At 50.5% G+C, this 27278-nt stretch overlaps 1 protein-coding gene across 2 annotated transcripts in view; it reads right to left on the bottom strand.

Annotated features, from left to right (window-relative positions):
- Nucleotides 1-27278, bottom strand: part of LOC118774716 (rap guanine nucleotide exchange factor 6-like) — a 91581-nt gene that overhangs the window by 48369 nt on the left and 15934 nt on the right. For both annotated transcript variants that reach the window (XM_036524159.1, XM_036524160.1), the window contains exons 2-7: nucleotides 23219-23289; nucleotides 21789-21845; nucleotides 20647-20730; nucleotides 14052-14121; nucleotides 9617-9760; nucleotides 8422-8439 (exon numbers count right to left, since the gene is read on the bottom strand). In XM_036524159.1, coding sequence (XP_036380052.1) covers nucleotides 8422-8439; nucleotides 9617-9760; nucleotides 14052-14121; nucleotides 20647-20730; nucleotides 21789-21845; nucleotides 23219-23289 — 444 coding nt within the window. The remainder of the gene's footprint in view (nucleotides 1-8421; nucleotides 8440-9616; nucleotides 9761-14051; nucleotides 14122-20646; nucleotides 20731-21788; nucleotides 21846-23218; nucleotides 23290-27278) is intronic.

The raw sequence follows: 27278 nt of genomic DNA, 5'->3' as shown, positions 1-27278 counted from the left end.
TCCGCACTCATTTCCACTTGACTCCGAACTTCAGCCTTGTTTGTGTTCGCATCCCTCCACAGAAATCAGCAGGGGCGTAGGGGCCAGAATGGGCTCACAGGACGGGCGTGGAGGGGGGGTGGGGGCGTGCCACCCGTCTGGCGTCCACCGCGGGGCCAATCGCAGGACCGGGACTCGCAGGGGGGAGCTGGGCTGGGAAAGTGCTGGAAACACGCAGGCCGAGGTGCAGACAGGGACAGAGCTCCGCCGCGGGAATCTGACGCGCCGCTTCCCCCGGGTCGCGTCCAAACGCCCCCGGCGCAATCAATCAAGCCAGGGAGTGACAGCGCCACCGGGCCCGGGCCGTCACGGATGCCGCCGCTCATACATATTCAAAAGTGCTGTGGGGGGGGGGGTGCGTGCCCCTCCACCCCCTTAACACACGCAACATTCAGTGTTTAAGTGCATCAACAACTTTGCAAGAGGGGCTCATGTGCAAACAAACTGCGACAACATTCATATGACAAACACACGTTTCATCACAGCAGGAGAGCAGAAACCTTGCAATTCAAAATAAGCTTTGCATAAGAGTGGAACCTTGATCAAAAAAAGATGGCCACTTCACATTTCTAAACCCTGGCTTTGTTGTGTTTCAATGAAAGACAGTTTTTGTGCATTTCTGACTGCTTACACAAGGCAGGCTGAAGTGGAAAGCCTCTAAACAGAAAGCACTGTGCAGTGACGGAGATGCATCACTCAAGGCCAAAGCCATGCACATGCAGAACAGCCCACAGCATCCAAACAGAGGAGAACTGGACAGAGAAGGGATTACAACATCACTTACTTTGGAGGACCACGGCTGCAAGCAGTTGGCATAGCAACGGACGAGGAAAGCCATTTCCCAGGCGGCGAGGGAAAGTTTCCCTTTCCAAGTAGAAAAATAAATACGCTGACAGCAATCAGATGGAGTTCCTTTCACCCGAAGGCGCAGGAGTCACCTCCAGAAACTTGTCGGAAAGTCAACAGATCTAATCCGAGAGAGGCGAGCGACTGTTCTCAGAGCAGCTGCTGATCACAGGGGGATGCACAGCCCGGAGAGGTGGCCGTTTGCTTTCTCCCAGCGAAGACGAGGATCGAAGAGCTGCGCGTGCGATGCCCCGAACGTGGACCCGGCAAAAAGAGCGCTTCCTCTCACGGCGTCGCGGACTTCAAGGAAAATCCCGGGGAAAATTCACAACGGTGCATGATCGCACCTCCTCGGTCCGGGAAGGTTTTTTTTTTTTTAATTCGGCAAAACTTGTCGAAGTTCGGACGCAGTGTAGACTCGGGTACCCGCGGGCGGTCAGCGCCCCCCCCGGATGCAGCGGTAGCCCCCCACGCGGAGAAACGGTCTGCCTGGTTGGCGGTGCCGCCGAACGCCGAGCACGTCCCCCACAGAGTCCAACCCCCCGCTTCCCCCCCCGAAAGAGCCCGACTCCGGGGGCCACGCCGTGGCCTGGCGGCGGGAACGGCGACCGGGGGCGTCCGTCCGTTGGTCAGTCAGTTGGTCGGTCGGTCAGTCAGTGAGTCGGTCAGTGAGTAGCCTTTGGTCCTTCGCTTGTGCGAGGCAGCCTGCAGCTCTCACCGCGCACACCGCGACTGTATCTCTCTCTCTCTGTCTCTCTCTCTGTCTCTCTCTCTCTCTCTCTCTCTCTCTCTCTCTCTCTCTCTCTACACCAGCACGCGCACACGCCTGTTCATCTCCGGGGCCAGACTGCCTGCTCCTGTCCCCGACTCCGAGTGCACATCCCTGGCTAGAGCCGCGGCAGCCTTCCTCCCCCCCCCTCCCTCCCCAGGAGAACCTCCCTTCGATTGGACGCTCCTCCGCAAGATGGAACGGCTAATAAGGAGAGGAGTGGGAGGAGAATAGAGCAGAAAGAATGACATCACCTGTGCAGGAAGCGGGAGCGAGCGCCGGGGAAACTGCATTAGACCGATTGGCTGTCTGGCAGCAGCAGCAGTGGAGGGGAGACAGGGAATCTTTATTGATCAGGCAACACATAAACCTCAGTGTATTCGCTTACACACAAAAAAAAAAAACAGCATAAATAATAAAGGCAAACCATAAATCACGGGCGCGCACACAGAAACAGAAGGCGCTCCTGCTTTCAAATCTAATACATGGATGTATGCAAATGTATTCACTTTCACAAAGCCCAGATCGTTTGGAGCCAGGCAGGATTTGTAACAGAAAACGACTTTAACATACAGCGCGTGATTGTGCCTCAGGAGTCCAGAGACAGACGCTTACAAATGATGAGCATAACAGTTTGACTCATCTGTAGCAAAACTGAAAGGGGAGGGGAAAAAAAAAAAATTCTCATTTGCTGATTTAATGCAGGCTGAAAAAAACTGAGTATTGAATAAAGCTTATTCCCAAAGCAATCCCTGCAGAGTATAGCATGCATCCTATGTGCAAAATGCATGTGCGTAACACTGCTGTTTTTTATGTCTTTTTCTCCAGTGAAATGATGTAAGGCACAGCAGAAACCCAAGCTCATAAATTGCCTCGCGTTGCAACTCACAAACTGGGACCTTTTCAATCGCTTGCAGAATACATCTGTTACAGTCAGTCAGAATATATGAATGTCTTATTCCTCTAACCAGCCCCTGCACCAGTGCAATAATGGGAACTGAATTCTATTTCCTCCTCAGTTCGCCCTCAAGTAAGGATGACATCATCCCTTTTATCGGCGACCAATGGGAGGCGAGCACATGGAGCTCTCCTGAGAGTGTTATCCGTAAGAAAGTATGCGCAGCAAGTCTGTGAAACAAGGCGCAGGGAGGAAAATGCCCCCTATTCTTTAAGCCGCTTTCACTGAGAGATGTCATGGGGGGGACCCCCGACCCCCGGCCCCCTCCCCCCCTCCCCGGCCGTAATGAAATTAATTTTCATTTGCCGGCTTGGCGGGGGCTTTGCGCGGCACTAATGTCTGTCAGTCAGAGCCTGCCCGCAGAGCGGTAGCCTCTGTGCGATGCTGTGGACTCCTCTCATCTTTTATTTAAGGCGCAGTCAACTGGGCAGAAGCCGCACCGGCGGCCCAGCCCCTGCCACCATGGTGGGCGGGGGTTCATCCTTGCCCCCCCATACACCCCCTCCCCCCAAGTGTTCACTCCCCCCCGAGTCACTCTGTCCCCCACCCCCCAAGTCACCCTCATCCACCCCAGCCACCCCCCCCCAACAGTATTCACCCTCAGCCAACACCCCCTCCGATTTCACCCTGCCACCCCCCCCCCCCCCACACACCCCACGTCACCCCCGTCGCCCCGTGCTTTCTGCCTGTTCCTGCCAAGCAACAGAGCGTTGGTTTTTTTTTCAGGCGCGGGGGCACCTGCAGAGGGTTACAGGAGGCTGCAGAGAGCCGGATGCACATCCTCTCTGCCTGCTGCTGCGCGGTGTTCTTTTCTCTTTCACACCATGCGCCGCTGCGTCGGTCACCGCAGAGCCGACGAGCCGCAGAGCGCAATGCCAGCCGCTTTCTGAGCCCGGCCACCGCCGCCGCGGGAAACCGGGACGCCCGTCCGCCGCTCGGGCTCCGAGGCCGGGCGAACTGCTCCGGCAGACGCGGCTCATTCGCAGACGGCGGCTTTGATCAAACAAAGTTTCGCCTGCCGTGGGGCCTCGGTTCTGGCAATCAGATTACACTCTGAAACGGCCGCTGACTGCGAGACAGAGAGAGAGAGAGATATCTCGGGTCGGTTGGTGTTGGACCGTTGAGAGTTACTCCAGTCTGAGCAGGTGGGAGGGGAGGTGCGGGAGGCTCTTTAGGGGCTTTTTTTTGTCCCAGAGGAGCTGAGAGGAGAGTGACGCAGGCGAGACGAGCCTCTGTGGCTCCCTACGCCACGCCTCAGTGAGCACCGAACAATGCCACATGTGAGAGACAGGCTCTGTGTAGAGTCTGTGCGTGTGTGTGTGTGCGCGTGTGTGGTTGTGTGTGTGTGTACGCGTGTGTGTGTGTCTTGCACTGGCTCCCTCTGCTCCTCAGCTTCACACCGCTAATTAACCCCCCCGACCACCACCTCTCAATCCCCAGCCTCCAACAGCGTAAACTGCAAGCGTGTGCGTGCGTGCGTGTGTGCGCGCGCGCGCGCGCGCGTGTGTGTGTGTGTTTCTGCTCGGCTTCCAGTCGACAGCGGGGCTCCTCACCGCATTTCGTCTGAGAAAGCAACAGGCAGCAGCACATGCAAAAAAGTGCGCTAGAACTGCACCAAAACAAACTCAGGGAAACAAGGCGAAATTAGCAGCCCAAAGGCATCCGATTAAGGCTCTGCCACCCTGCGCCCAACTGCTACACCACTTCCTGCCCCTGCTGTTCCCACTGTAACACATACTGTATAAAAGGCTTCTGCAGAGCACTTTGTAGTATCGCTGTACTATTGTGTCTGAGGTTCAGGTTGGGCTTGTGCCTGTTATTCCTACAGGCACAGGAATTCCTGCCTTATTCACGAGGCCTCTCCACCCAGTTCCTGGGGGGTGGGGGGTATGGTGAGAGGGGCCAGGGTAACCCCCCCACCCCCCGGAGGAGTCTGGCCGTTTTCGGAGTGGGGCAGCAGGCTGCTGGACCAGCTCCCCTTGCCTGGGCAAAGCGCTCCCAGAAGCCCCATGAAAAGCTGCCTGATTACAACATCAGAGAGATCCATAGCGCTAAGTGGGATGAAAATATGAGCCATCCCCAGAGAGGGGAGGGAGGGGGGGGCAGCAAGGTTGTCATCTCAGCTACGATGATGTAATCCCCTAAAATTAGCAACAGTAGCAGCAGCAGCAGCAGCAGAGCCAGCAGAGGAGGGCCAGTGTTTGGGCAGTATGTTTCAGGTTGCAGTAGATTCAGGGCTCTGGTATTATGCCAGTATGTTTCAGGTTGCTGTAGATTCAGGGCAGTATGTTTCAGGTTGCAGTAGATTCAGGGCTCTGGTATTATGCCAGTATGTTTCAGGTTGCAGTAGATTCAGGGCAGTATGTTTCAGGTTGCAGTAGATTCAGGGCTCTGGTATTATGCCAGTATGTTTCAGGTTGCAGTAGATTCAGGGCAGTATGTTTCAGGTTGCAGTAGATTCAGGGCAGTATGTTTCAGGTTGCAGTAGATTCAGGGCTCTGGTATTAGGGCAGTATGTTTCAGGGTGCAGTAGATTCAGGGCTCTGGTATTAGGGCAGTATGTTTCAGGTTGCAGTAGATTCAGGGCTCTGGTATTAGGGCAGTATGTTTAAGGTTGCAGTAGATTCAGGCTTCAGTAGATTCAGGGCTCTGGTATTATGCTAGTATGTTTAAGGTTGCAGTAGATTCAGGTTGCAGTAGATTCAGGGCTCCAGTATTATGCCAGTATGTTTAAGGTAGCAGTGGATTCAGGGCTCTGGTATTAGGGCAGTATGTTTAAGGTTGCAGTAGATTCAGCGCTCTGGTATTAGGGCAGTATGTTTAAGGTTGCAGTAGATTCAGCGCTCTGGTATTAGGGCAGTATGTTTAAGGTTGCAGTAGATTCAGGCTTCAGTAGATTCAGGGCTCTGGTATTAGGGCAGTATGTTTAAGGTTGCAGTAGATTCAGGCTTCAGTAGATTCAGGGCTCTGGTATTAGGGCAGTATGTTTAAGGTTGCAGTAGATTCAGCGCTCTGGTATTAGGGCAGTATGTTTAAGGTTGCAGTAGATTCAGGGCTCTGGTATTATGCCAGTATGTTTAAGGTTGCAGTAGATTCAGGGCTCTGGTATTAGGGCAGTATTTTTCAGGCTGCAGTAGATCCAGTGCCCTCTCATCTTCCCCGCCTGTGTGGGGCCCAGTGCTTCCCACAAACAAAGCAGCCCTTTGCGTGTTTACACTCTCTGGCTGTTGTGTTTCCGGTAGTGACCTCGCGTGAGGACCCTGTGTTACCGCGCAGGTGGTGAGGGGTCATGTGTACCACAGTACAGTCGGGTCACTGAGCCCAGAGACACCGCGACGCTCGGAATAGCCCCGCGCTCAGGCTGCTCGTAAATCACTCCGGACCGGAGTGCGGCAGTGGCAGCGGCGGCCGAGGTAACCCTCCAGAGGCCCGCCCTATTAGCCAGCTTACACTCAACCCCCCCCACTCTCTCTCTCACAGGGGGACCCTTTAGCGTGACAGCGGTGCAAATTAAACGCCGTAAAGTCGGGGTTAACTCCGTGTGGGGCCAGCCGGTGCAAATTGCATGCGACGTGTTGTCTGCACGCGGTTCGGAGGAAGAGCACGATTAGATCACACCATCAGATTGCCTTCGCGCGCGGAGAGGGGGCTTTGCATGCTAGCCCTACCGCACGGAGCGGAGCATTACATTAAAGCATGAAGCTGAGGACGTGAAGCTGAGAGGAGGGAAATGAATGAGCGCCTGCAGAACTGCGCCGTGACACGACGTGAAGCCCCCCGCCATCCCATGCGGGAACGTTTAAGGACGAGCGTTGCCGTCAGGCCCTGCAGCAGGTCTCTCTCTCTCTCTCTGGCCCTGTAAGCACCATGACACTAACCGTACTGGTGGCAGGAAAGAGATGATGAGCACAGAGCAGACGTCTTGCAGACTGACAGGAAGTGCAATACCGCAGACTGCTGACTGGCAGCCATGTCCGCCACGTCCTGTCCCCTAACGCAGGTGCTGGCTTCAGAGCACGCTCACACCCAGCACGTTCATCAGCACGAGAGCCGCTCACTGGTTACAGCTCGCCGGGCGCAAACACGTCAGCACAGCTCTCTGGGGATCCATGACTCTCTCCTCTCAGCCCTACTTAAAGGGTTAATCATTACCTCTTTGAGTGAAGTGGAATTCCCCAATGCTTTGAAAAACTGAGCAAAATAAGTCTCATTGGTTCTTTGTCTTTGTCAACCGTACCATTAGTAACAATACTAGCTTTAAACCCTTATGCTTTGCTTTTAATTAGTGTACCAGTCAAATGTTTGGACACACCTGACTAAGATAACGGGAAGCACGCATTCAAAGATATTCTGATCTAAAGACTTATGCTTAAATGCTTGAAATTTGTTTCTTAGACAAATATAAATAGTGAAGTTGATGCCTATGTATGAATTTGTTTCCAATACAATTTTTAATTTAAAAAAATATTTTTCAGCTGTTTTGAAGAATCTAAAATATAAGATTAATATATAAGAGTTTTGGTTTGTTTATAACACTTTGGTCGCTGCATAACTCCATTTGTGTCATTTCATAGTTTTGATGTCTTCACTATTATTCTAAAATTTGGAAAATAGTAAAAAATAAAGGAGTAAAAGTCTTCAGACTTTGACTGGTACTGTACATCTGTCAGTAACTGCTCCTTCTGCTTCTGCAACTGCAACGGCGGGTACTATGTGCATGTAATCACAATTCAACAGCGACATGAGGGGTCATGTCTTGAGGCACCTTGGCAGTCTGCCAAATTGTGTTTCAAAACAGTAGCTGTGGTGTGGCTTTGCCCAATTTCCCTGCAATGAATGAATTAAAATGGCGGACATCTGGAGAGAGATGTCCGTTCAATGTGTCATCTCTTGTGTTAAACCACAGCGCATACGGTCTCAGCCTGAGGATTGAAGGAAATAACCTCTCGCTCCAGCCTCTGGACACCTTAAGGGCTCTTGATCAAGATCCCAATCCGACCCCAGCAGTACAATATCATAGCGGTAATAACAGCAGCGGTGCTGATAGGCATTTCTCTCCTGTTCATTTCACAGAGGAAATGTAACCCCCTCCACACCTTCCCCTTCCTTCCCCTCGGTGGAGCAACCTGCACATACTGGAACGGAAAGGCTTCCATCACCCCTGCCCTGCGATGGTCCCAGTACACACAGCCAATGCCAGGGATTTTGGGTAATTCATCAGTGGAATAATTAGGCCGGGCGTAATGCTTTTTAAGAACATCCTCAAGCCTTCTTACACACCTGCTACTTTCCCCGTTCACCACAGGTAATATTTGGCACTTACAAATGCTGCTAATGCTCCCAGCACCCTGCCATTACCAGTCTATAACTCAGTACTTTCAGCACCATATAATATCATGAGCCTTACATCTGGCTAACCTCATCGTTTGGGGAAGGGGGCTGTTTGGTGCTGGGCAGCAGGGGGTGCTGAACAGCATACCCCACCAGCAATATGTTACACTGGTGTGTCCCAGTATTGGAACCCCCCCCACCCCAAACCCCCGACTCTCACCCCACTCACTGGCTTCCCCACCCAGAGTCCACAGGTTCCAGCTCATACCCGGGAGAGTTTTCTGCTCGGAAAAAAAATGCTTTTGTACGTCACAAACAAGCCCACTCAGGCGCACTGGGGCTTCCACACAGCGATTTGTGGTTAAAAATTCTCGCTATCATGGCACAGTTAACCCTGATCTTTAAGGCGAGCGCCTGAACTGACTCAGAAAAAACGATAACCCACCCCAGCACACTCAGTTACAAAGTTTCCACTCACCTGGCTATCGGCGTAATCCTGGTGGTCCAACGGACGGAGGCGGGGGGAGAGACGAAGAGAGCGGAAAGAAAGAGAAAAGACGACATTACTGGAAGGGTACTGTGCTTAGAGCATACAATCACATCATGGCTGTCCCTGACAACCATTTTCTCCACTCATCTTTGTAAACCAATTAAATTATCAATCAACCTTGTCGACCACATTTTGTTTACTTCATATCAGGGGGCTTGGTTTTGAAAATTGACTGAATGTGAAAGCGAACACGCACATGCACTCATTAGTGTATCTCAGACACGCTGAGAGGGGAGGGACCCGCAGGGCACAGGGAGAGCTCCCCAACTGCCATGCACAGCGATGAGGTATGGAGCGGACAGATTAGCAGAAGCCTAACTGAAACGCAGACGACTGATTCTATCAGCAGGGGGGAATCCCCTCGGAGGACTGAGAAATGAGTTAGCTCCTTGCACACAAGCGTGTGGATTCCCGACAGCTGCGCTTTCGAGAGACGTCCTTTTGTTCTGCAACTCTGTCAGCCTTTTAACGACTCTACGCGAGCGCCATTCTGCCCATCAGCAGATATGTAGGATACAGTAAAACCACCACAAAATCGAAGGTGAAGATGGGTTTGCTGAAGCAAATATTTAACCTTGGGTAGACCTACAATCATCAAACGATGATTCAAAAGCAGCTTGTGTCACACCAACATTGTCTGACACCAACAATAAGTCTTCTGCCATCACCAACTTCTTAACCTCAGACTGTTGTATAAATTACAACCAAGGTTTGTGCCATCTAAGGGGTTGCTGTGATTATTAAGCAAGTTATTAAGTTATTTAGCCAGTTGTTAAGTTAACTCTCCAGTTGTGGGTTTTTAAACCAACTTCGCATTACATTACAATGCACAACCGCTCCTGTCACCCTGTCTGTTTCTACACAGCGGTACAGCTCAGAGTACAAAAACACAGGACGCAGCTGTAAAGCTTTCCTGAGTAAACAATTACACCCCATCCAAAAGCTGCCAGTTTGTACGCTGATGACCCTGTGGCACATGTTCGATGGTTTCATGTTTTCAGCCGTCAAAAGCCAGGGGGACGTCAGCTCTAGGGGACATCCAGCACTCGGGGCCGCGCCTCTAGCTGCGTACCTGGCTCTCTGGGTGGACAGAGAGGACGGGATTAAAAGCGTTTTCACTCACCATGAGGGCGCCGGCGGGGTCCTGTCCATCCGTGATCAGCTCCCTTTCGCCCCGGGGGTTGACCTTCCGAAATCGGCGGCGGGATCGGCGGTGGGGGGCGTCCCGGAGCAGGGCGCCCTCCTCGGCCTCGTTGGCGTTCTCCACCTGAAAGGCATGGTTTTCGGGGTCCTGGTTAAACATCCAGTTCTTCCATATGACGGAGAGCCGGTGGAGCCGTAGCAGACTCATGGGGGAGGCCGTGAGGGCGGGGAGGGGGGGAGTCGGGTCGGGAGAGAGAAAAACGGCGGCAAACCAGGGGACTCTATCTCTCCCGGGCGCTCGCTCCAATGACAAAAGTAGTCATTCTCCACTGTGACTGCTCAGCTCATAGTACAGCACAGACCTTCCTGCGAGGCAGCGGTTTCCTGTAGGAAACCGTAAATATACAAATATCCTCTCGCAGTGTGAAGCTCAAAATCCGGCCATACAATCTGCTCGAGTCTGGCCCCCTTTGTGCTGCTGTGTTGCTGTTGCTGTGCGTTTTCTCCCAGATTACATAACTTAATCAAACACCGCTTCTCTGTAACTTTGAACATACAGCGCACAATGGGTGCGTATTTTCTCCAGCTGTGGCTGTTTCTTAAAAATAAAACAAACCGATAAAGTATAATAATCTATAACTATGAATTAAAAATTATAAAAAAAAAAAAATACGAGGGGAATTTGACATTCTGTTGTTAAAGAAAGCACCAGAGGAAGCATAATGGTTCCAGTATGCGCGGGCGCGTATGTAATGTGTGTGAGAGGGGGAGGGGGGAGGGTCTACTACTTGCCACTTGAAAAGCTGACATTTCTGGATCTATCTGCTGCTTATGAGCGTTTAATATTCTGAGACCCACTGCGTGTTTGTCCACGTCTGCGTGCAGACGGCGCAGTCGGCGCAGCTGACAGGGGGACAGGACGGGCTTACACGAGCAGGAGCTGCGGAAAAGAGCGTCTAATAGAAAACATCTGTGCACAGAACACTGTTGTTGCTTTCTTTCCCCCCCCTCTGTGTGAAACCCCTGCCAAACTCAAACAAAGTTTTTCCACTGTATTTTAGGAATCATGAGTGAGCCGTGACGCATGCAAGGCTAACACTGTTACTATTGACAACTGTTTGGCTTCGCTTAACAGCTTACTTAAGATAGTTCGACTCTCTCTCACTCTCTCTCTATATATATATACATACATATACTGTACGGTGTGTGTGTTCATGCAGACTGTATTTGTGGGTGTGTGTTGCACGTGTGGATTGATGCCAAACCAGCGACTCCCATTATTCTCCGATGGCACTGGATGCTGCGTGGCAGATACATCACGCTCTGGAAGCGGGCTTTAAGAACGGGGCAGGGGATGGCTTGAAGTCCTGTCATTTCTGCGCGCCACTGCAATCCATCACCGTGGTAATGAGCCACACCATTAGGGGCGTGTGGAGACGGGAGGGGTGGGTGGGGGAGCCACAGGGGCGTCTCCGGCTCCTCGCTTTATCAGCCGACCGGGGCCGGGGAGCGCACACACACAAGGTTCCCGCTCTGAGCGTGCCTTCCCATAGTGCACTGGGGCTAGCACTGGCTGTGCAGGAGCGCGGCAGCAAAAACTCATATTTCATAGTCTACTAATACCTCTCATGCCCAATATAAATTAACCAGACGTACTATGGGATAAATATTACACTATTGATTTGCTCAGTGGAGGCCCTGTATCCAGGATGGCCTGCACGGCTGACATCGTGCATACCATCCATTTTACACAGCCAGATATTTACCAAAGTTGATTCAAGTTCAGTATCTTGACCAAGGATTACATGACAAAGTCTCACGTGAGAATGGAACCTACACCCTTCTGGTGACGAGCCCGGTTCGGTTTAAAAAGAGAAATAAACACACCGAGGTCTGCGGTGAAAGGTTCACAGCGAGACGGCATATGCCTGTGTTTATGTCTCTATCCTTCCGCAGGCACCGCTCGCCAGAGAGGGCGTGGACTCGCTGTGATTCACAGTAGGTTATGACTCATGACTCACAGAGAGATGGCTCTGGGAAAGCAGCGCGGCAGCAGGCGACGCTAACCTTTCACTGTCGAAATGATGTGCGCAATTAACTCCCCTTAATTCCTCTGCCTTCAATTAGTTAATAGGACGAAATTAGAGTGATTTATAATAACACCGCAGCTGGCATAAAGGAGCCTGTACATGGCGCCACCCCCTGCTCCCTCACGCAGGGACCACAGGCTACACTAACGGGGGGCCTCATCTGCATAAGTGAGCGATCGCGTCAGGCTGAGCAGCGCCCCATAATGCACGCTGCTTTTCATCATTTCACGGCGTGTTCCGTTAATTCTTTCGTCTTTCAGAAACTATTTGGCAAACGCGCCTGCTCAAGTACAGACTTCATCTGCAAAGGAGCCGCACACGCCTTCTTTGCTCGCTATTATCATTTACACAAAACATGAGAAACTCAGTGATTTTAATGTGACGTGGAAAAAAAAAAAAAAAAACACAAAATTCTAATTGGTCTAGAGTAACCCTACTCTCCCTCCATGTAATGCATTTTAAGATCATCTGATCGTATCACGTTATGTAAAAAGGCCGAGGGGCCATTTTCGATTTGTGCTTGGGGCTGCTTTAGCGGACGTCCTGAGAGCAGGCTGAGCTCCGCAGTCCGGATTCGAGCCCAGCCGTGTCATCAGCTCGCAGCGCCAGTACAGACTGGCTTTGTTCCAACGGGGGGTAAGCAGAGGTAAGGCTGGCAGAGGTCCCTCATCTCTCCGCTGTGGCGACCTTCTCATGAGGCACCTGCAAAGTCCCTGGGTGACATCAGTAGGGACCTGCCTCATCTCCAGTCAGGGTTCCCCTAACTGTGGTGCACTGTGGGATTTGTGTCAGTGCTCCTACACGAGCACAGGGGGGTTAGTAAGGAGACAAGTCTCATGTACAGTTGGGGATTTCCAAACAGAGTGAAAAACGAGAAAAAGCATAAAAATGTAAATGGAAAAATCTACCAATGACGTAATGCATTTTTCATATGTTCCAGCCAGTCCTGTTGCTGTTGGTTGGTCATGTTGTTGAGTAAACAACAGCGGAAAGGAGGGCAGGGTGGTGTGTGACAAAGCAGGCGGGGAGGGTGGGGGGGGACGGGGGTCTAAAGGCTTCTGTGTGCCACCAAGTCAGGATAGGATCAACACCAGCACCTTAGGGAACAGCCTGTTTTCCTACTGTCTGTGCTGTGGAGAAGCTAATCTGGCAACGCCAAGTCACAGGCAGCTGGGCCGTCTTTTGCATCCTCCTCCTGTTGATAACCAGGGAATCACTCCAAGGCAAACCAAAAACGGCCGTTTCCTGTGTACTATCCATTTCATATGCAGTGCGTGAGCGCAAGAGGAACTGCGTGAGTGAGTAGGGGAATGGAGCAGAGATCTGGGTACCATCCACTTTAGATGCAGTGCATGAAAGTGCGTGGGAGTGTATGAGCAGGCAAACAAAACAGACACCTGTGTACTATCCGCTTCAGATACAGCGTCTGAGTGAGGAAGTATACAGATGGAGCAGGCACCTCTATACTATCCATTTCAGATACAGCGTGTGAGTGTAAGAGAGTATAAAGATGGAGCAGGTACCTGTATACTATCCATTTCAGATACAGTGTGTGAGTGTAAGAGAGTATAAAGATGGAGCAGGCACCTCTATACTATCCATTTCAGATACAGCGTGTGAGTGTAAGAGTATAAAGATGGAGCAGGCACCTGTATACTATCCATTTCAGATACAGTGTGTGAGTGTAAGAGAGTATAAAAATAGAGCAGGCACCTGTATACTATCCATTTCAGATACAGTGTGTGAGTGTAAGAGAGTATAAAGATAGAGCAGGCACCTGTATACTATCCATTTCAGACACAGCGTGTGAGTGTAAGAGAGTATAAAGATGGAGCAGGCACCTGTATACTATCCATTTCAGATACAGTGTGTGAGTGTAAGAGAGTATAAAAATAGAGCAGGCACCTGTATACTATCCATTTCAGATACAGTGTGTGAGTGTAAGAGAGTATAAAAATAGAGCAGGCACCTGTATACTATCCATTTCAGATACAGTGTGTGAGTGTAAGAGAGTATAAAAATAGAGCAGGCACCTGTATACTATCCATTTCAGATACAGTGTGTGAGTGTGTGGACAGAGTGAGGGGTCCGTGTGCCTGGGCTCGCTGCCCACTGGAAGTGCTGCAGTGCCAGGGTCTCTCTCTCTCTCTCTCTCTCTCTGTCGCTCTCTCGCTCTCTCTCTCTGTCTCTGTCTCTGTCTCTCTCTCTCTCTCTCTCTCTCTCTCTCTCTCTCTCTCTCTCTCTCTCTCTCTCTCTCTCTCTCTCTCGTTCTCTCTCTCTCTCGTTCTCTCTCTCCTGTCACCGCAGCACAGAGGACGCACTCACCACAATCATCTCCGACGGCTCCAAAGTGATGCATTCACAGCCTCGTCTGCCGCCCAGCTGCTTGCCAAAGCTGTGGATCAGAGCAAAAGAACGGCACGTTACGAGAGCGGAGGGCAAACGCGGTGCATCATGGGGCTTCTCAGACCCGCGACCGAGACCGAGGGCAGGGCCCGTTGAGCACAGGCAGGAAACGTGTTACAGCAACAACGCAGTCTGAGGTTTTACAGAGGTCACTGCAGACAGAAATAAAGGTCACAGTACCCTTCTAAGAGCGTAGCCAACTCTCTGTTTCAGTAATACATGCTGCAGGTGCTTTTTGGCTGAGCTTTAAAAAAAAAAATTTCAGTCGCGCTCCAGTATAACTGATGGTGTCGTCTATTCCAACCCCTCTGCTGGCTCATGAGCTCCCCCCCCCCCCTTCTGAGCGAACGCCCAGTTTGGTGCCATTTCTGCTGCGTTGCTTAGCGATTATAATCCTACCAGGACAGGAAGCCAGCATCAGCCTCACAAAGCAGCGCACAAAGCTGCCCCCAAATCCTGTGCACTGCATCATAAGAACTTCTGCTGGCTGCTGCACCCCGTGTAAACCCTCTGTCAAATATCAAGTACCTCCTGATCGGAGCCTCTCATCCTGCCGTTTACCAACCGGACTACTACTTTATAACAGTCGAATCAAACATGATTTGTTGATTCAAATGTTACTGATATTATTAGTATTTTTAATTATTTCACAACTTAGTGATCATGCCACATCTGCTCTGGGTCACTGTTATGTATCTGTTAGACAAACACTTCACTAAACAACTACGGTGTAGAAACTGCCACTATCGTATATGAACCTTGAAGTTTATTCACCTCTGCATGTGTTTATTAATTTGCTGCAGTGATGTCTCTCTTTGACTGCACGATGTCAATTCTTTAACCAAAGGCTGAGAGCATACACTGGGCAATATAGCGGTATGCTCTCCCAGCCTACTGATGCTGGACCAAAATGGAGAGTCCGTTTATAATGCATAGTGTGAGGAGGGCACTGGATTGGCCCTGTAGCCTTGCAGTGGCGGGTTAAAGCTGCAGCCTGTGATCACATAAGGGCCAGTTATGGGTGCGCTGACACGTGCCCCTGTATTTCCCTCTCTGCTCAGTTCAATAAGGTCCTGTTGGGCTGACATCTGAGGTCTGCGGGGTCTCTGGGTTCTGAGGAGAGCACAGCTGGTCCCGTTGCCTTCACACACAGCTCAGATCCTTTGACTCCAGCTCAATTATCCGGGCGCAGCTAAAGCCAAACCCAAGACCGCTGCCTTTGACACGGCGCATCTCACATCTAAACGTTACGCTTTGGTTTCCCCACCACACACATAGCACCAGCGTTCCTTTCTGAAGCGGACGAACACATTCAATCTGGGGGAAAGAGTGAGGGGGGGGGGGGGAGAGGGAAAGCTGGGAGAACATTGGCTTTAGGTTATTACTGAGGCTCGTTCCATCTCATCTCTTCTTTTTATTTCTTTTTAATCTTCACCGTGTCACATTAAAAAAATATATAATAATAATCGACCACTGCAGCTAACGGACTGCAAGAAAAAATAGCCCCGCTCCAATTAAAGTGAAAAATGGCACCTCAGCACATTCCACAGAAGTGCTGGAAGAGAGTGCGTCTAATCACGCATGTGAGAGGGTGAGAGGGGGCGAGGGGGGCCCCAAACCCAATCTCCTGCAACGGAGAACTGGGTGGGGGGGGGGGGGGGGGGCAACTCCTTTCATCTTAGCGGTTTCTTTAACCAGCAAATCCATGTGAGCGCAGATCTCTGGGAGGTAATTCTCCGGACCGAAGGGGGAAAAAAACGAAAGAAGGAAACGAACGCCCAGTTTGCTCCTGCCTCCGACGCCATCCGAATTCAGCCGATGACAACCTGAGCGTGCCAGGGGCGCTTTGCGCCGAAAAAGCATGCTGGTCACGCTGGCACGCAGACTATCAACACAGCACATTCCTTTCTAAGAACGGATGCCGAACACCCAGAAAGAGGAAGACAATCGATAGCAGTTTCTTTGTTATATGTTAAAAAAAAAAAGTTATTTCACAATAATGAAATTCAGCAGAGGAAGTGACAGGAGGCTCGCCAGGCCGTTGCCTTAAAGACATCTCCCGCACTGTCCACGCCTTCTCACAGTGTTTCCCCACCATTACTCCCACAGGTCTCTGGAGGGTATCCGTTGCAGACCGCTCCATGTGAGGCGGAAAGCCTCTTCAACTCCTCAGAAGAGCGACTATATTAGCATAGCGCCGCGCACGCATTTCTCCATCAATAACATGAAGGACGGGCTCTCTCTCCGACTCTCCCCTCCGCCAGCGGAGGAAAGACTGGTTCTTTATAATGAGCCTGGAGTCGGGCCTGTTTTGACAACTCTCTTCACACTCCAGCGAGGTCAGACCCTGCTGTCAGCTGATAGGGATTCTGCCAAGTGTTTCGGCATCCCTAACCGCCGCTATGTATAATGTATTCCTCGCATGGTCGTGCTCTCCGGCGTGCTTGTTTTTTTTTCCCTGTCACCGTGGCGTTCACATCAATAGATTCGGCCCCAGGCAGGCGATCCGTGCATCTGTCCTTGCGCATGGAGGCCAACATTCCGCCAAAACAATTACGTCCACCATGTCGTGGACCAGAACATCAAACTCCCCCCAGAACAATGAGGCCGATGGGAGTGTACCGGGAGACGGCACAGGCGGTGTTTACAGATGTGAGAGAGCACGCATATATAAAATGCAGTTGTTCATTTGGAACCGTAGCAGTGACATACTGCATGTTAACACTGGATGGTTCCAGGGCTTACTAACTGATCAGTTCAGTGACTGGTCCAGCCATGATGACCACACTCAAGAACACTGATTTGGCTGCCTTATCTTGTAAGCGGCTTCAATACACATCTCCGATGGACAGAAAGAGGTTCACCTCAGCTTCAATGGGGGTAAAATGGAAAGAATGGCCCAGAAAGTTATTCATTATATGAAATATAAACAAAAATATGAGAGTAAGAACAAAAAAAAAAAAAAAAAAAACCCACAACGATCCACAATACAAAAATGAGGATGTCAGCATGGTTTCTGGAACAAGCCAGTAGCGTTGCACTTACTTGCCTGCTCCAGGTTAGGCAAGTAACCATATGGATACTGAATCACTAGTGTCAACCGCTGCAGGAAACCCTGCCACAAAGGGAATACGCACACAACCTAAAACTACTGTCACCAATTTCCAAGCACCAAGCTTGTACCACTACAGCAGACAGAATTACACACGACGACGTCGCCCAAGCGTTGCAAAGAAGCTGGAACATCTAAATCTAAACAGAAACCACAGCCTGCTGAGACAGAAACTGGTCTGGAGCAAGAGGGATTTTGTCTGTTAGTGGTCACACATCCGAGCACACTAGTCATCACCATCTCTTAAAATAGGAAGTGTACGTGTGTGCGTGTGTGCGTGTGTGCGTGTGTGTGTGTGTGTGTGGAGGGGGGTGCAATGCACACAGAGGCAAGCACCACAACATGCTGGGAGTAAATGGCAAAATAAACTGAATTACATGCCAGTCAAATCAACATTACAAACTGTTGAATTAATATACCAAAAACTCACAAATCCATATGTGCATACTGACTGTGCTACATCACACCTTAATCAATGAATTAATAACACCGCTTCATCTACCTGTAACATGCTTTTGCATAACAAAGAACCACTGAACAATCTGAAAGAATGATCAAAAATCCAAATCCCCTTGGAGCGAACAAACAGCTGTGTCTATGAGAGCACAGTGCTCAGGCCTACAAGATCATGCACACAGAAAATCCCCATTTACACATTCTCAAGATGGCCACAGACAGCGTCAGGGCACTGAGCAAACTTTCTCGGTCACGTAAAAGATGATGGAAAACGGGGAAAAAACAGCAGCGGGGTAATCTTTGTTTTGGGTCCCGGTCTCCGTGGTAACGGACGGCGCTGACACCAGAGGCAGAAACCACAGGTTCTCTCTCTCTCTCTCTGCTCCTCAGACGCGCTTTCTGTTCTGTTGAGCAAGCACATCCTTTAGCAGGTTCACACCGCACGCCGGCCACCATCTGAGCTTTCACAACACACTGCGGCAGCAGGCGATAGAGACGCTGAGGCAGACTGCATCTTTATCACCACCATAACCGTCATCATCACCACCACAAATCAATTGATCCCGGGTTTGTGCGAGGGTGCTGCTGCTAGCCTTCCAATTGCGAAACAAACTAAATGTAATTAGTGTCATGCTGCAAAGTTAGGCTGGTTCAGGAACCATTCCGACAACTGTTAGTTGACCAAATTTGCACTGACTTCACATTAATTAATGTTGTAATCCTGTTCTTTCTGTGTAAAACTCAGAATAAAAAAGCCTTGTGGCAGATGTGCTGCTCTCCTCAGAGTCCACACAAGTTTAAACTGTCAGACCTAGCAGCTACTAACTAGTGGGCAGATTAACTGCTTCACAACCCCGGCGCCAGCATTCCCATCTGTCACACTTCATGTCCTACTTCTCCAGAGCATGCACTGTCGCACAGACCATTGAGCAAAGCGTGTCGTTAAACCCAGGACGGCATTATTCACCGCTGAGCCGGGAGAGGAGAGCGACGCAGTGATTCTGTTTTTTCGAGAATAAACAAATGCCTGTTTTTTAAAATCTCTCTCCCTCTCCTGCTTAACTGACGTCGGCTTTCATACCGGCCCGCCGTGAAGTTTCGCTTTACCTCGACGGGATGGAAAAATTGTCCGACAGCAGAAGGGGCTGTGGTTTTGTCAGAATCAAAACAGCGGCCCGCGAGACGAGAGAGGGCCCTCTGTTGGAGATCAGTCACTTGCTGCTCCGCTCACCGCGGCAGCGAGGAGGCATGGGGGGGAGACTTTGTGTGCAGGACTGCGTCAGACTGCAAACGCCGCCTCGCCAGATCTCAGCTGACGGCTTCTCCCAGGCCCCCGCTCCGTGCAAGGGCCCGCTTTGCCGCTGGTCAGCACAACCGGCTAACCCCTCTCTGCAGATGGGCCAAATTCAAACCAGCCAGCCCATGTGGGGACAATTCAAACACCCCTGCGACAGAGGTTTAGTTGGAAACAGCCCCAGGCCGCAAGGACTCGGGGAAAAAAGGCAGCGGCTAAATGCAGAGTCCTCTCTCCGCTCCTTCAGCTCCTGTAAATACAGCGCCCTATGCCGTGGAATCCAGATCCAGAGAGAGTACTTCTCTTTTGTTACAAGATGGAGAAAATCGAGGAAAACAAACAACTAATACAAACCCAGCAAGAGGTCGGCTTCCTCGGGACCTCCTCTGATACTGATGTCATTCCAGGCTCTCCGGGAACAAAATGCAGAGCTATCCGAGGGAGAGAGCCAAGCCTTCAAAACTTACTTCAGCTGTTCAAATCCATTGAAAAGCACTTTCAGGAGTCCAGGAGTGAGGCGTGGAGATTGAAGGCAGCGCGTTTCCTTATGCAGGGAGCCTCTTGCTGCCGCGTCTGGTCGCCTGCGCGAGTCCAGCGGCTGTGTGTCTGTGCAGGGAGCGTGCTCATTTCCTGCCTGGATGTGCTTGCAGCCACATGGCTCAGTCACCGTCCTGCCAGAAGTTCCGCATTCCAGCCACCAACCCCCCCCCCCCCCCCCCCCCCCACTCCAGCCCCTCCCGCTGGCCCCCCACTGAGCGACCCCCCCCCCCCTCGCTCCCCTGCCCCTCATCTACTCATCTAACCCCCGCACCACCCCACCCCCCCCTCACATGCGGTCTCGGAGGGGTGGGGTGGGGGGGCTACCCCCGTCTGTCTCTCTGCCCTCATTCTCCACAAGGCGCAGCACCAGGCTCTCATGCACTGCAGCCCCGGCGCAAAGCAGAATGCTGTGGAGCTTACCGCCAGTACCGCCGCCGTCCCAGCCCCAGCTCGGCCCCCCTCTGAGAGGCACGCCGCCCAGGGAGGGCTGGGGGCCGGTACCACTGCACCTCCGAAACCTCACCTACGCCAGCTGCACAGACACAACTTTGGGAATGAGTTTGTGCTTAGATCTGAGCTGGACAAATGCAAAGAGGAGTCGATTGCCTATTAAAACATAGCTACACAACTACAAACACACAAACTACTTTTTACAGGCTGGTGGGGTTAGGGGGGAGGGGAGGGCTGATTGGAGACTGGAGCAAACACTAACAAGCAGTGAAACTTCACTGGCAAGTCGGAGCCACATGGAGACATCTGCAGTCAATCAGCAAACGCCCTCTCCTCCTCTCCTTACAGCTGTGTCACGAGGAGCGCACCCCCTGCCGTACCCAACGCTGTCCCGCCCGAAAACAAACAGGAACAGGGGCATGCTGGGAGAGACAGCGAGGCTCCGCGTGTCCTCCGATACCCCGATAAAGCGCGGTCGATCCTAACTACACTCCCATCTCGCCGATGCCTGTGGCGCGGCGCTATCTGATCGGTACGGATCGCCGGCTTCAAGCTGACGGACGCTGCCAACGGGACGGGACTCTAAGCCAAACCCTTCCTCACATCTTTCCCCTCTTCTGTGCGATTCTGAATCGGGCGGCGCCTCGTTAGGCGGTACGTACCAGCATCTCGCCAAGAACATGTGCTCCTTCACGAAGACCGACCCCGAGAGCAGGATGTACCAGCACGTGGAGATGTTGTCTGGGCTGGAAGACAGAAGAGAAGGGGAAAAAAAGGACGGCGTGGCGTTACATTCCAAACGCAGCGTTGGAGCCGGTCCCGTTAGGCCGAGGCAGCTAGGGGAATTTTCACAGCAATCAAAGGCTCGCGTGATGCCAGTGGTGTGTGTTATTTCCAAAGTACATTTCTAAAGAGCCCCTTCAGGCCCGCGATTGCTTATCAAAAGAACTCCATGAGAAGAACAAACACTGGGATGCCTCCTGGGAGCGCAGATGCCGATGGTGGCACTGCAGTGACTCTGAAACTCAGCACGAGTGAGCATTTCGGTAACACTGCTGCATTGTCTTTAAAAGCTTACTGCGGTGTTTTTAAAGCACAACAAAAGTTAAGACATCGGTAACCTTCCTGCAGCAAAATAAAGGACCAGTGAGGACAAGGCTAACCTTACTGCAGTGTCTTTAAAACACAACACAAGTGAAGACATGGGTAACCTCACGCATAAACCAAACACATTACAGGGCTGAAAGCAGCCTGAGGTGAAAATCATTAAATACCATTACAGATTCATGAGGAGGCCCTCTGTCATAATATGCTTTAATGTGTTTTTTTTCTCATAACTTCCAATACCTGTGGCGCTCGGTGTGGATTTAGCGAATTCAGCATGGCTAGGATGTATGCACTTAAAGGGTTAATCTACCGAGCCTCTGAGATTAAATATTAAAGAAAATACTGCGATTAAAATGAGAAGAATGAGAAACTGAGAAAACAGCAACCATGTTTAATATTTTCTCCCCAAATTTTTTAATAAAGGCTACATAGCAGATCCACTGAGGCAATTAATCTTTCTGCGGCAAATACGAAAAGGTTAACGAGAGGAGATTAATTTATTTATGTGGAAGAAAGATTTCGTTCCAAGCGAGCATGTCTAAAACGTGATGCAATGTCTGATGTTCATGTGGCAGCCAGTGTGAAGGTGCTTGAAAAAAATGCAACAAAAAGGGCCACTGTTATGCAAGGGAAGATGAGTTTGAGTTCTTTGGCGTGCAAGTGGCAGCCGCTCTGGAGTATGGCCCCGTTTACTTACTAGAACAGGACGTGGTTTGCGTCGTATCTCTCGTAGCGCGCAGACGTGCACATCGACCTGAAACAAGAAAACAACCGCGGTTTAGAGACGCAGCCTGCAGCCTGGCTGTGGTGGTTTCCTTCGTGCGGGTGCCGGAAGATGTGCAAGCACATTACATTACATTATTGTCATTTAGCAGACGGTCTTATCCAGAGCGACTTCCATAGGGTACAACTTTATCCATTTATATATCTGGATATTTACTGAGGCAATTCTGGTTCGAGTACCTTGACCAAGGGTACAGCAGCAGTGCCCCAGAGGGGAATCGAACCTGCAACCTTTCGGTTACGAGCCCTGCTCCTTAACCACTATGCCACGCCGCCGCCCCTTGCTCCAGGATTACTCATCTTTCTGCAGCTCGTGCAGGAGGTGTCTGAGAACACCCGATCTGGTATCCATACCCAGCGCTGCCAAAGGAGCCAGCTAATTAGGCCAGGAAATTGAGCGCAGCCCTGCCTCGCTTTAAAGCTTGGCTCGCTCCGGCCTCGTCTGGATTCGGCTTCGGCTGGGGAAGGCTCCGAGGCACCCGGCCCATCTGTAACTCGCTCGTTACGGACCTCAGAGCCCCCCCCGTTGGCTCTCTCGGAGGAGGGGGGGCCAGGCCCGCACTTCTTGTCCTTTTTCCTAAACAGCTCAAGCCTTTGTGTGTACCAGTGCAGACCTGACCACATCCTTTAGCACAGATTAATGTCTGCGTGGCAGTGCCAGGCGTTCCCAGACACCTACTGCATACGCTGCAGAGAAATGAGCAATCCTGGAGCAAGGGGCAGCAGTGTGGTGTAGTGGTAAGGAGCAGGGCTCGTAGCCGAAGGGTTGCTGGTTTGATTCCCTACTGGGGCACTGCTTACCCTTGGGCAGAACTGCCTCAATAATATAACAATATCCAGCTGTTTAAATGAGTAACATTTAAAAAACTGTAACCTATGTAAGTCGCTCTGGACAAGAGTGGCTGCTAAATGCCAATAATGTAATGTAATGTAATATTGAGCAAATACTGCCTCTCAGAGATTGTATGTGCTGCATGATACAGATGTTTCAAAACATTTAGTGTTGAATTATGAGCTGCACACCTTTGTCCTGGGGCTTCTAAAATAATGTAGCAAAAGTGTTATGTAATAATTCAATGCTGTACTGTAGATTCTAATGCTTTGCACAACTGCCTCACAGCTGCAACACAGCTGGCAGCTAAGCAAGCAAGCGGGGTCTCGGCACACGTCAAGCGCCCGGGTCGGGTGTGCGGCTGTCTTAAGGGACAAAGGGCACGCTGGGGGATCGTCCGACGAGATGCTTAGGGCTAATGCAAAAGCAGTGAGTCACACGGCCGCGGCGGGCAGATTTATCCCCTGCGCTTGTTTCAGCACAGATAATGGGGAGGGATGACTTAATCTCACCTGAGCTGGTGCTCCCTTAGGTGGGCGAGAACATCCATGTGGTAGAGATGGACGTAGATGGTGTTCAGATCCTAAAGGAGAGAAGGAGAGGCGATGAGTGCGTCTTAGAACACCGAGACCGGCAGCGTGACGAACAAGGTGGCCTTTGCGTTTCGCCCGAGATAAACAATCAACAGCCGCGGATTAACATGGATTACAAGATTACCATTAAACTCTCGTTTTTATGGAACAGGATGCAGATTTAACCACGCTGTTGAAAGTGAAATCAAGCAGCTGAGAAACACAATACTCTTAAAAGATTAGGCGAGCCTTTTAGTTGAGGGGGAAAAAAAAACCTCCCATTAGAATGACTGACACTGGCTGCATGGAGACCGACAACTCACTGTCCATCTGTATCTGGGTAAGAGTATAATACACTTCCTATTAAACTGACTCAGTCCTCCTGCGTAGCCGCAAAGCACTTTTAAAATAGCACACTATCAGACACAGCTGTTCAAACATTACAAGCAGATAGCCAGGAGAATGCATGTGGAAATAAAACTCCCTGGACCATATGGTGGTGCAGGACAGTGGTCCTATTGAGCACCAGGAGAAGCAGCAGTAACAGGTGGAGTGCTTGTCATGCTGCCTGTGGAACACACATGCACACACACACACACACACAAAAACACCCAAACGCATGTACATGCACACACAAACACACATGCACACTCACAAATGCATACATAACACACATATGCGTGTACACACACACATGCACACAAAAATGGGGGGAGCATGGAAGTGTCACAGTTCAAGTGAAAAAGTGAAGTCCCATCCCCACCCCAGGATCTTGCCATTATCAAATGCTTGATTCCTATGCCTGGATAAGGAATGTTGTTTTGATTATAACAGCATCCACAGGCTTTAATCTTTTTTCACAGATAAATGTGAGTTCACCTCTGACAGGACACAGTACGCCTCTTTCAAACCTCAAGAAGAGATTCAGTATCAGGTTCACGCAACATGGCCACACAACCAAGATACAACCAGAAGATACATCAGAAAGAGGAGAGGGCTGAGGACAGAAGAGAGGTGTGTGTGTGTGTTTATGTGGGTGTGAGGGCAGGTGGGTGAATAAGCAGGCAAGTGAGTGAGTGCGTGAGTGTGTGTGTGTGTGTGTGTGTGTGAGTGAGTGAGTCAGTGAGCGTACGAGGGAATGAGTGTGTGATTGACATGCTCAGGATATCATCAGGAAGTAACTGGGTATGTGGAGGTTTACTTGCATGTGGGTGGTATGTGTTTATGATTGAAATGTTATTGTCCTTAACCCCTACATAATGCTTCGCACTGACATGTAAATCTAAGCACACATTTGTGATCTCAGCGCTGTGTTTGGCACTGGTGTTTATTTACATGCGATATCCTGTTTGTGCAACATTCTGTGTCACTTTATTAGATGCACTGATAAGTCCCTCTGTACATGTGACAATACTGAATTGTCATGTAATGTAATGTCCGCTTAACTTCTGTGTAGGGCTGGGCGATAAGTATTCGATGTAGCGCAACGGCTATATTTATAGCGCAATAACAGCTATCCCCGGTGTGTGGCGTTAGGTTTCTTCCTGTATTTTTTTCCCCGTTAGTCATACCTGATGCAGGAGCACACCTCCAAAGTTCAGTGAAATGCTTCCGGGGCAGAAATATATCACTTGTATCTATATGTTGTTAATTTACCTATTAGGTTTGAACAACACATAGCATATGTTTTCACTCTTTACCTTTGTAGCCATGTGTTTCTCTCTACCACATGGAAGCAGCACAGTGCTGTTGCTGTGACATCAACATTGAATAGATACGAATGGCGTTTTTTTCCCCCGGAAACATTTCAAATGGCCTCGGAAAACTGGAGGGGTGCTTCCGCATCAGGTATGACTAAAAGGAAAAAAAATAGCTATTCGATGTATCGCGGCGGCTATATCGCCCAGCCCTACTTCTATGTGGCAAAGACACGGGAGCATGTTAACACATTTCAGCCATGGTTATCAGGCAACAAACACTTTCTGGCTCTTGATAACAGTAATCGTGTTAAGTTTTATCTGTCAGATCCCAGACCTCGAGACCAGAAAATCAATGGGGTTCTGGGGAACAGCAAGGTTAACATTTATGTCCAGTTATGTCCAAGTCCATGTGTAATTGGCCATGTTAGATACCAGAAACCACTTCCATGACAGAACCACCGAAGCATGAAACCCCAGCTTGAAAACAGAATGACCCTTTCGACTTCACTCCAAGGGCAAAAATACACACGCTAGACACAGTGAAAATGAAGGTTTTAAAGAAGTCAAGGCTAATAAACTATGGCCAGCTGTAATCTGATCCATTAGGAGAGTTTTGATGAAGCACTGCTCACAGAGGCGGGACCCCTGGGGGAAAATAAGCTGTCTGGGGGTCCAGGCTATTCTCCATCCATTTCCACGCTGAGGAAGAAAGAAGCGTGAGGCTGAACTCGGGCCGACACGCTCACGATTACGGCATGTTTCCTCGATGACCTCACCGCTGAGAGGCTGGCACAAGATGAGTGAATTCAGACTGTGATGCGTGCGCACAGTGTAAATGATTTATGTGTGTGCATCTGAGGAGGGGGTCGCTGGAAGCTGGCAGACCGAGGAATCAGAGAGCAGTGGCGTCGAGCCACAGCGGAGCGGGAGAGGGGGCGCGGCGGCCGAGGCGGAGACAGCGGCCAGGGCGGAGACGGCGGCGGTGGGGCGAGGGGTGAAAGTGAGCGCGTGCGAGAGTTTACGGTGAAAAAGGGGCGGGGGCTAAGCCACGGGAAGCCCGGACTTATCACACGCCTTTACATCCCATTACACTATTGTCATTTAGGTGACACTGATCCAGAGCTTACCACTTACAACTTACAAAGTGCGTCTAATAAAGTGCCACAAACAGGACACCGCTAACCGCGTAGCCCTTCTCCTCTTGCACAAGGTCTCCCGGGGGAGGACGACACGTGACAGAGACGTGTGGCCGAGCCCAGCGAGCCTGTCACAGTGATCCGAGCTTCACGTGATCGTTTCCGTGCTGAAAGCAGACCCGGCGCCTTCACGCTCTGCAACGGCTCATTTCCGGGCTGCGCTGTGCATTCTAAGTCAACAGAAAAATCACTTCACAGTACTCACCGTGAAAGTATTCATCTGGGGACACACCGGCGATGGTTTAGCCGTGTGCTACCCAATGAAAGAAAAAAAGAAAAAAAAACATGGCATGACGGTTTCTGCTTTTCTGCTGTTTTCAGTGAGAAAGGGGATCACTGGCTGGCCATATAACAAATGCTATTGGACGGTGAAATGACACAGTGTCATCAGCACTGTGAGAGTAACAGTGTGGATTTTACATTCAAAAATACCTTTGAAGAAACTTCTGAACATGCTTGGCTTTGTCCATCCATCTCTGGAGGCAGCTGACCATCACTGTCCTGCTCCTTAGCTGTTTTACCAAATATCCACTCTAACTCTTACCAATCACCACACTGTTCCACAGCCACTTCCATTTGCTAAAACTAGGCAAAATCACGTCACCTCAAAGTACAAAGTACATACACGTAACAGACATAAGGTAAACATTATCCTACTCGACAGCACATTGGTAATGTCACAATTACGCACAGCCTCTGGGAGGAGAAGAATCACGGAGCGGGTTCCAAGCATCAGAACTCGAGCTTCACGCTCCATTTGCACATTTACGTAACGCAGACCATTAAAATCAAGCATTCCGCTCAACACAAAACAGCGATGTAACCGAGGCATTCTGACACCGTTCTGGACCGCGCTCAAAATTTCCCAACATGCCGAGCTCTCAGGCTCTCCACGAGCCGCACGTCTTGTGGTGTAGGCTGACTCAGTTCCACATCTGCCTTCCCGAAAATTAATTTGCCCCATTCGTTGGCGATGACAAGGAGCGTTACTGCGGAAATAACCCCAAATGTCAACAAAGGCCAAGCCAGCTCAGTTTGACATTACTGTCCTCGGAAGTGGTTATCTTTAAGCAAGGAGGGACATATTTTCCGTCCAGCCTTCTC

This window comes from Megalops cyprinoides, chromosome 3 (assembly GCF_013368585.1).
Source record: "Megalops cyprinoides isolate fMegCyp1 chromosome 3, fMegCyp1.pri, whole genome shotgun sequence".
Taxonomy (NCBI): Eukaryota; Metazoa; Chordata; class Actinopteri; order Elopiformes; family Megalopidae; genus Megalops; species Megalops cyprinoides.
Note: the sequence above shows the minus strand (reverse complement) of the source record. Positions and strands in the feature narration are given on the sequence as shown.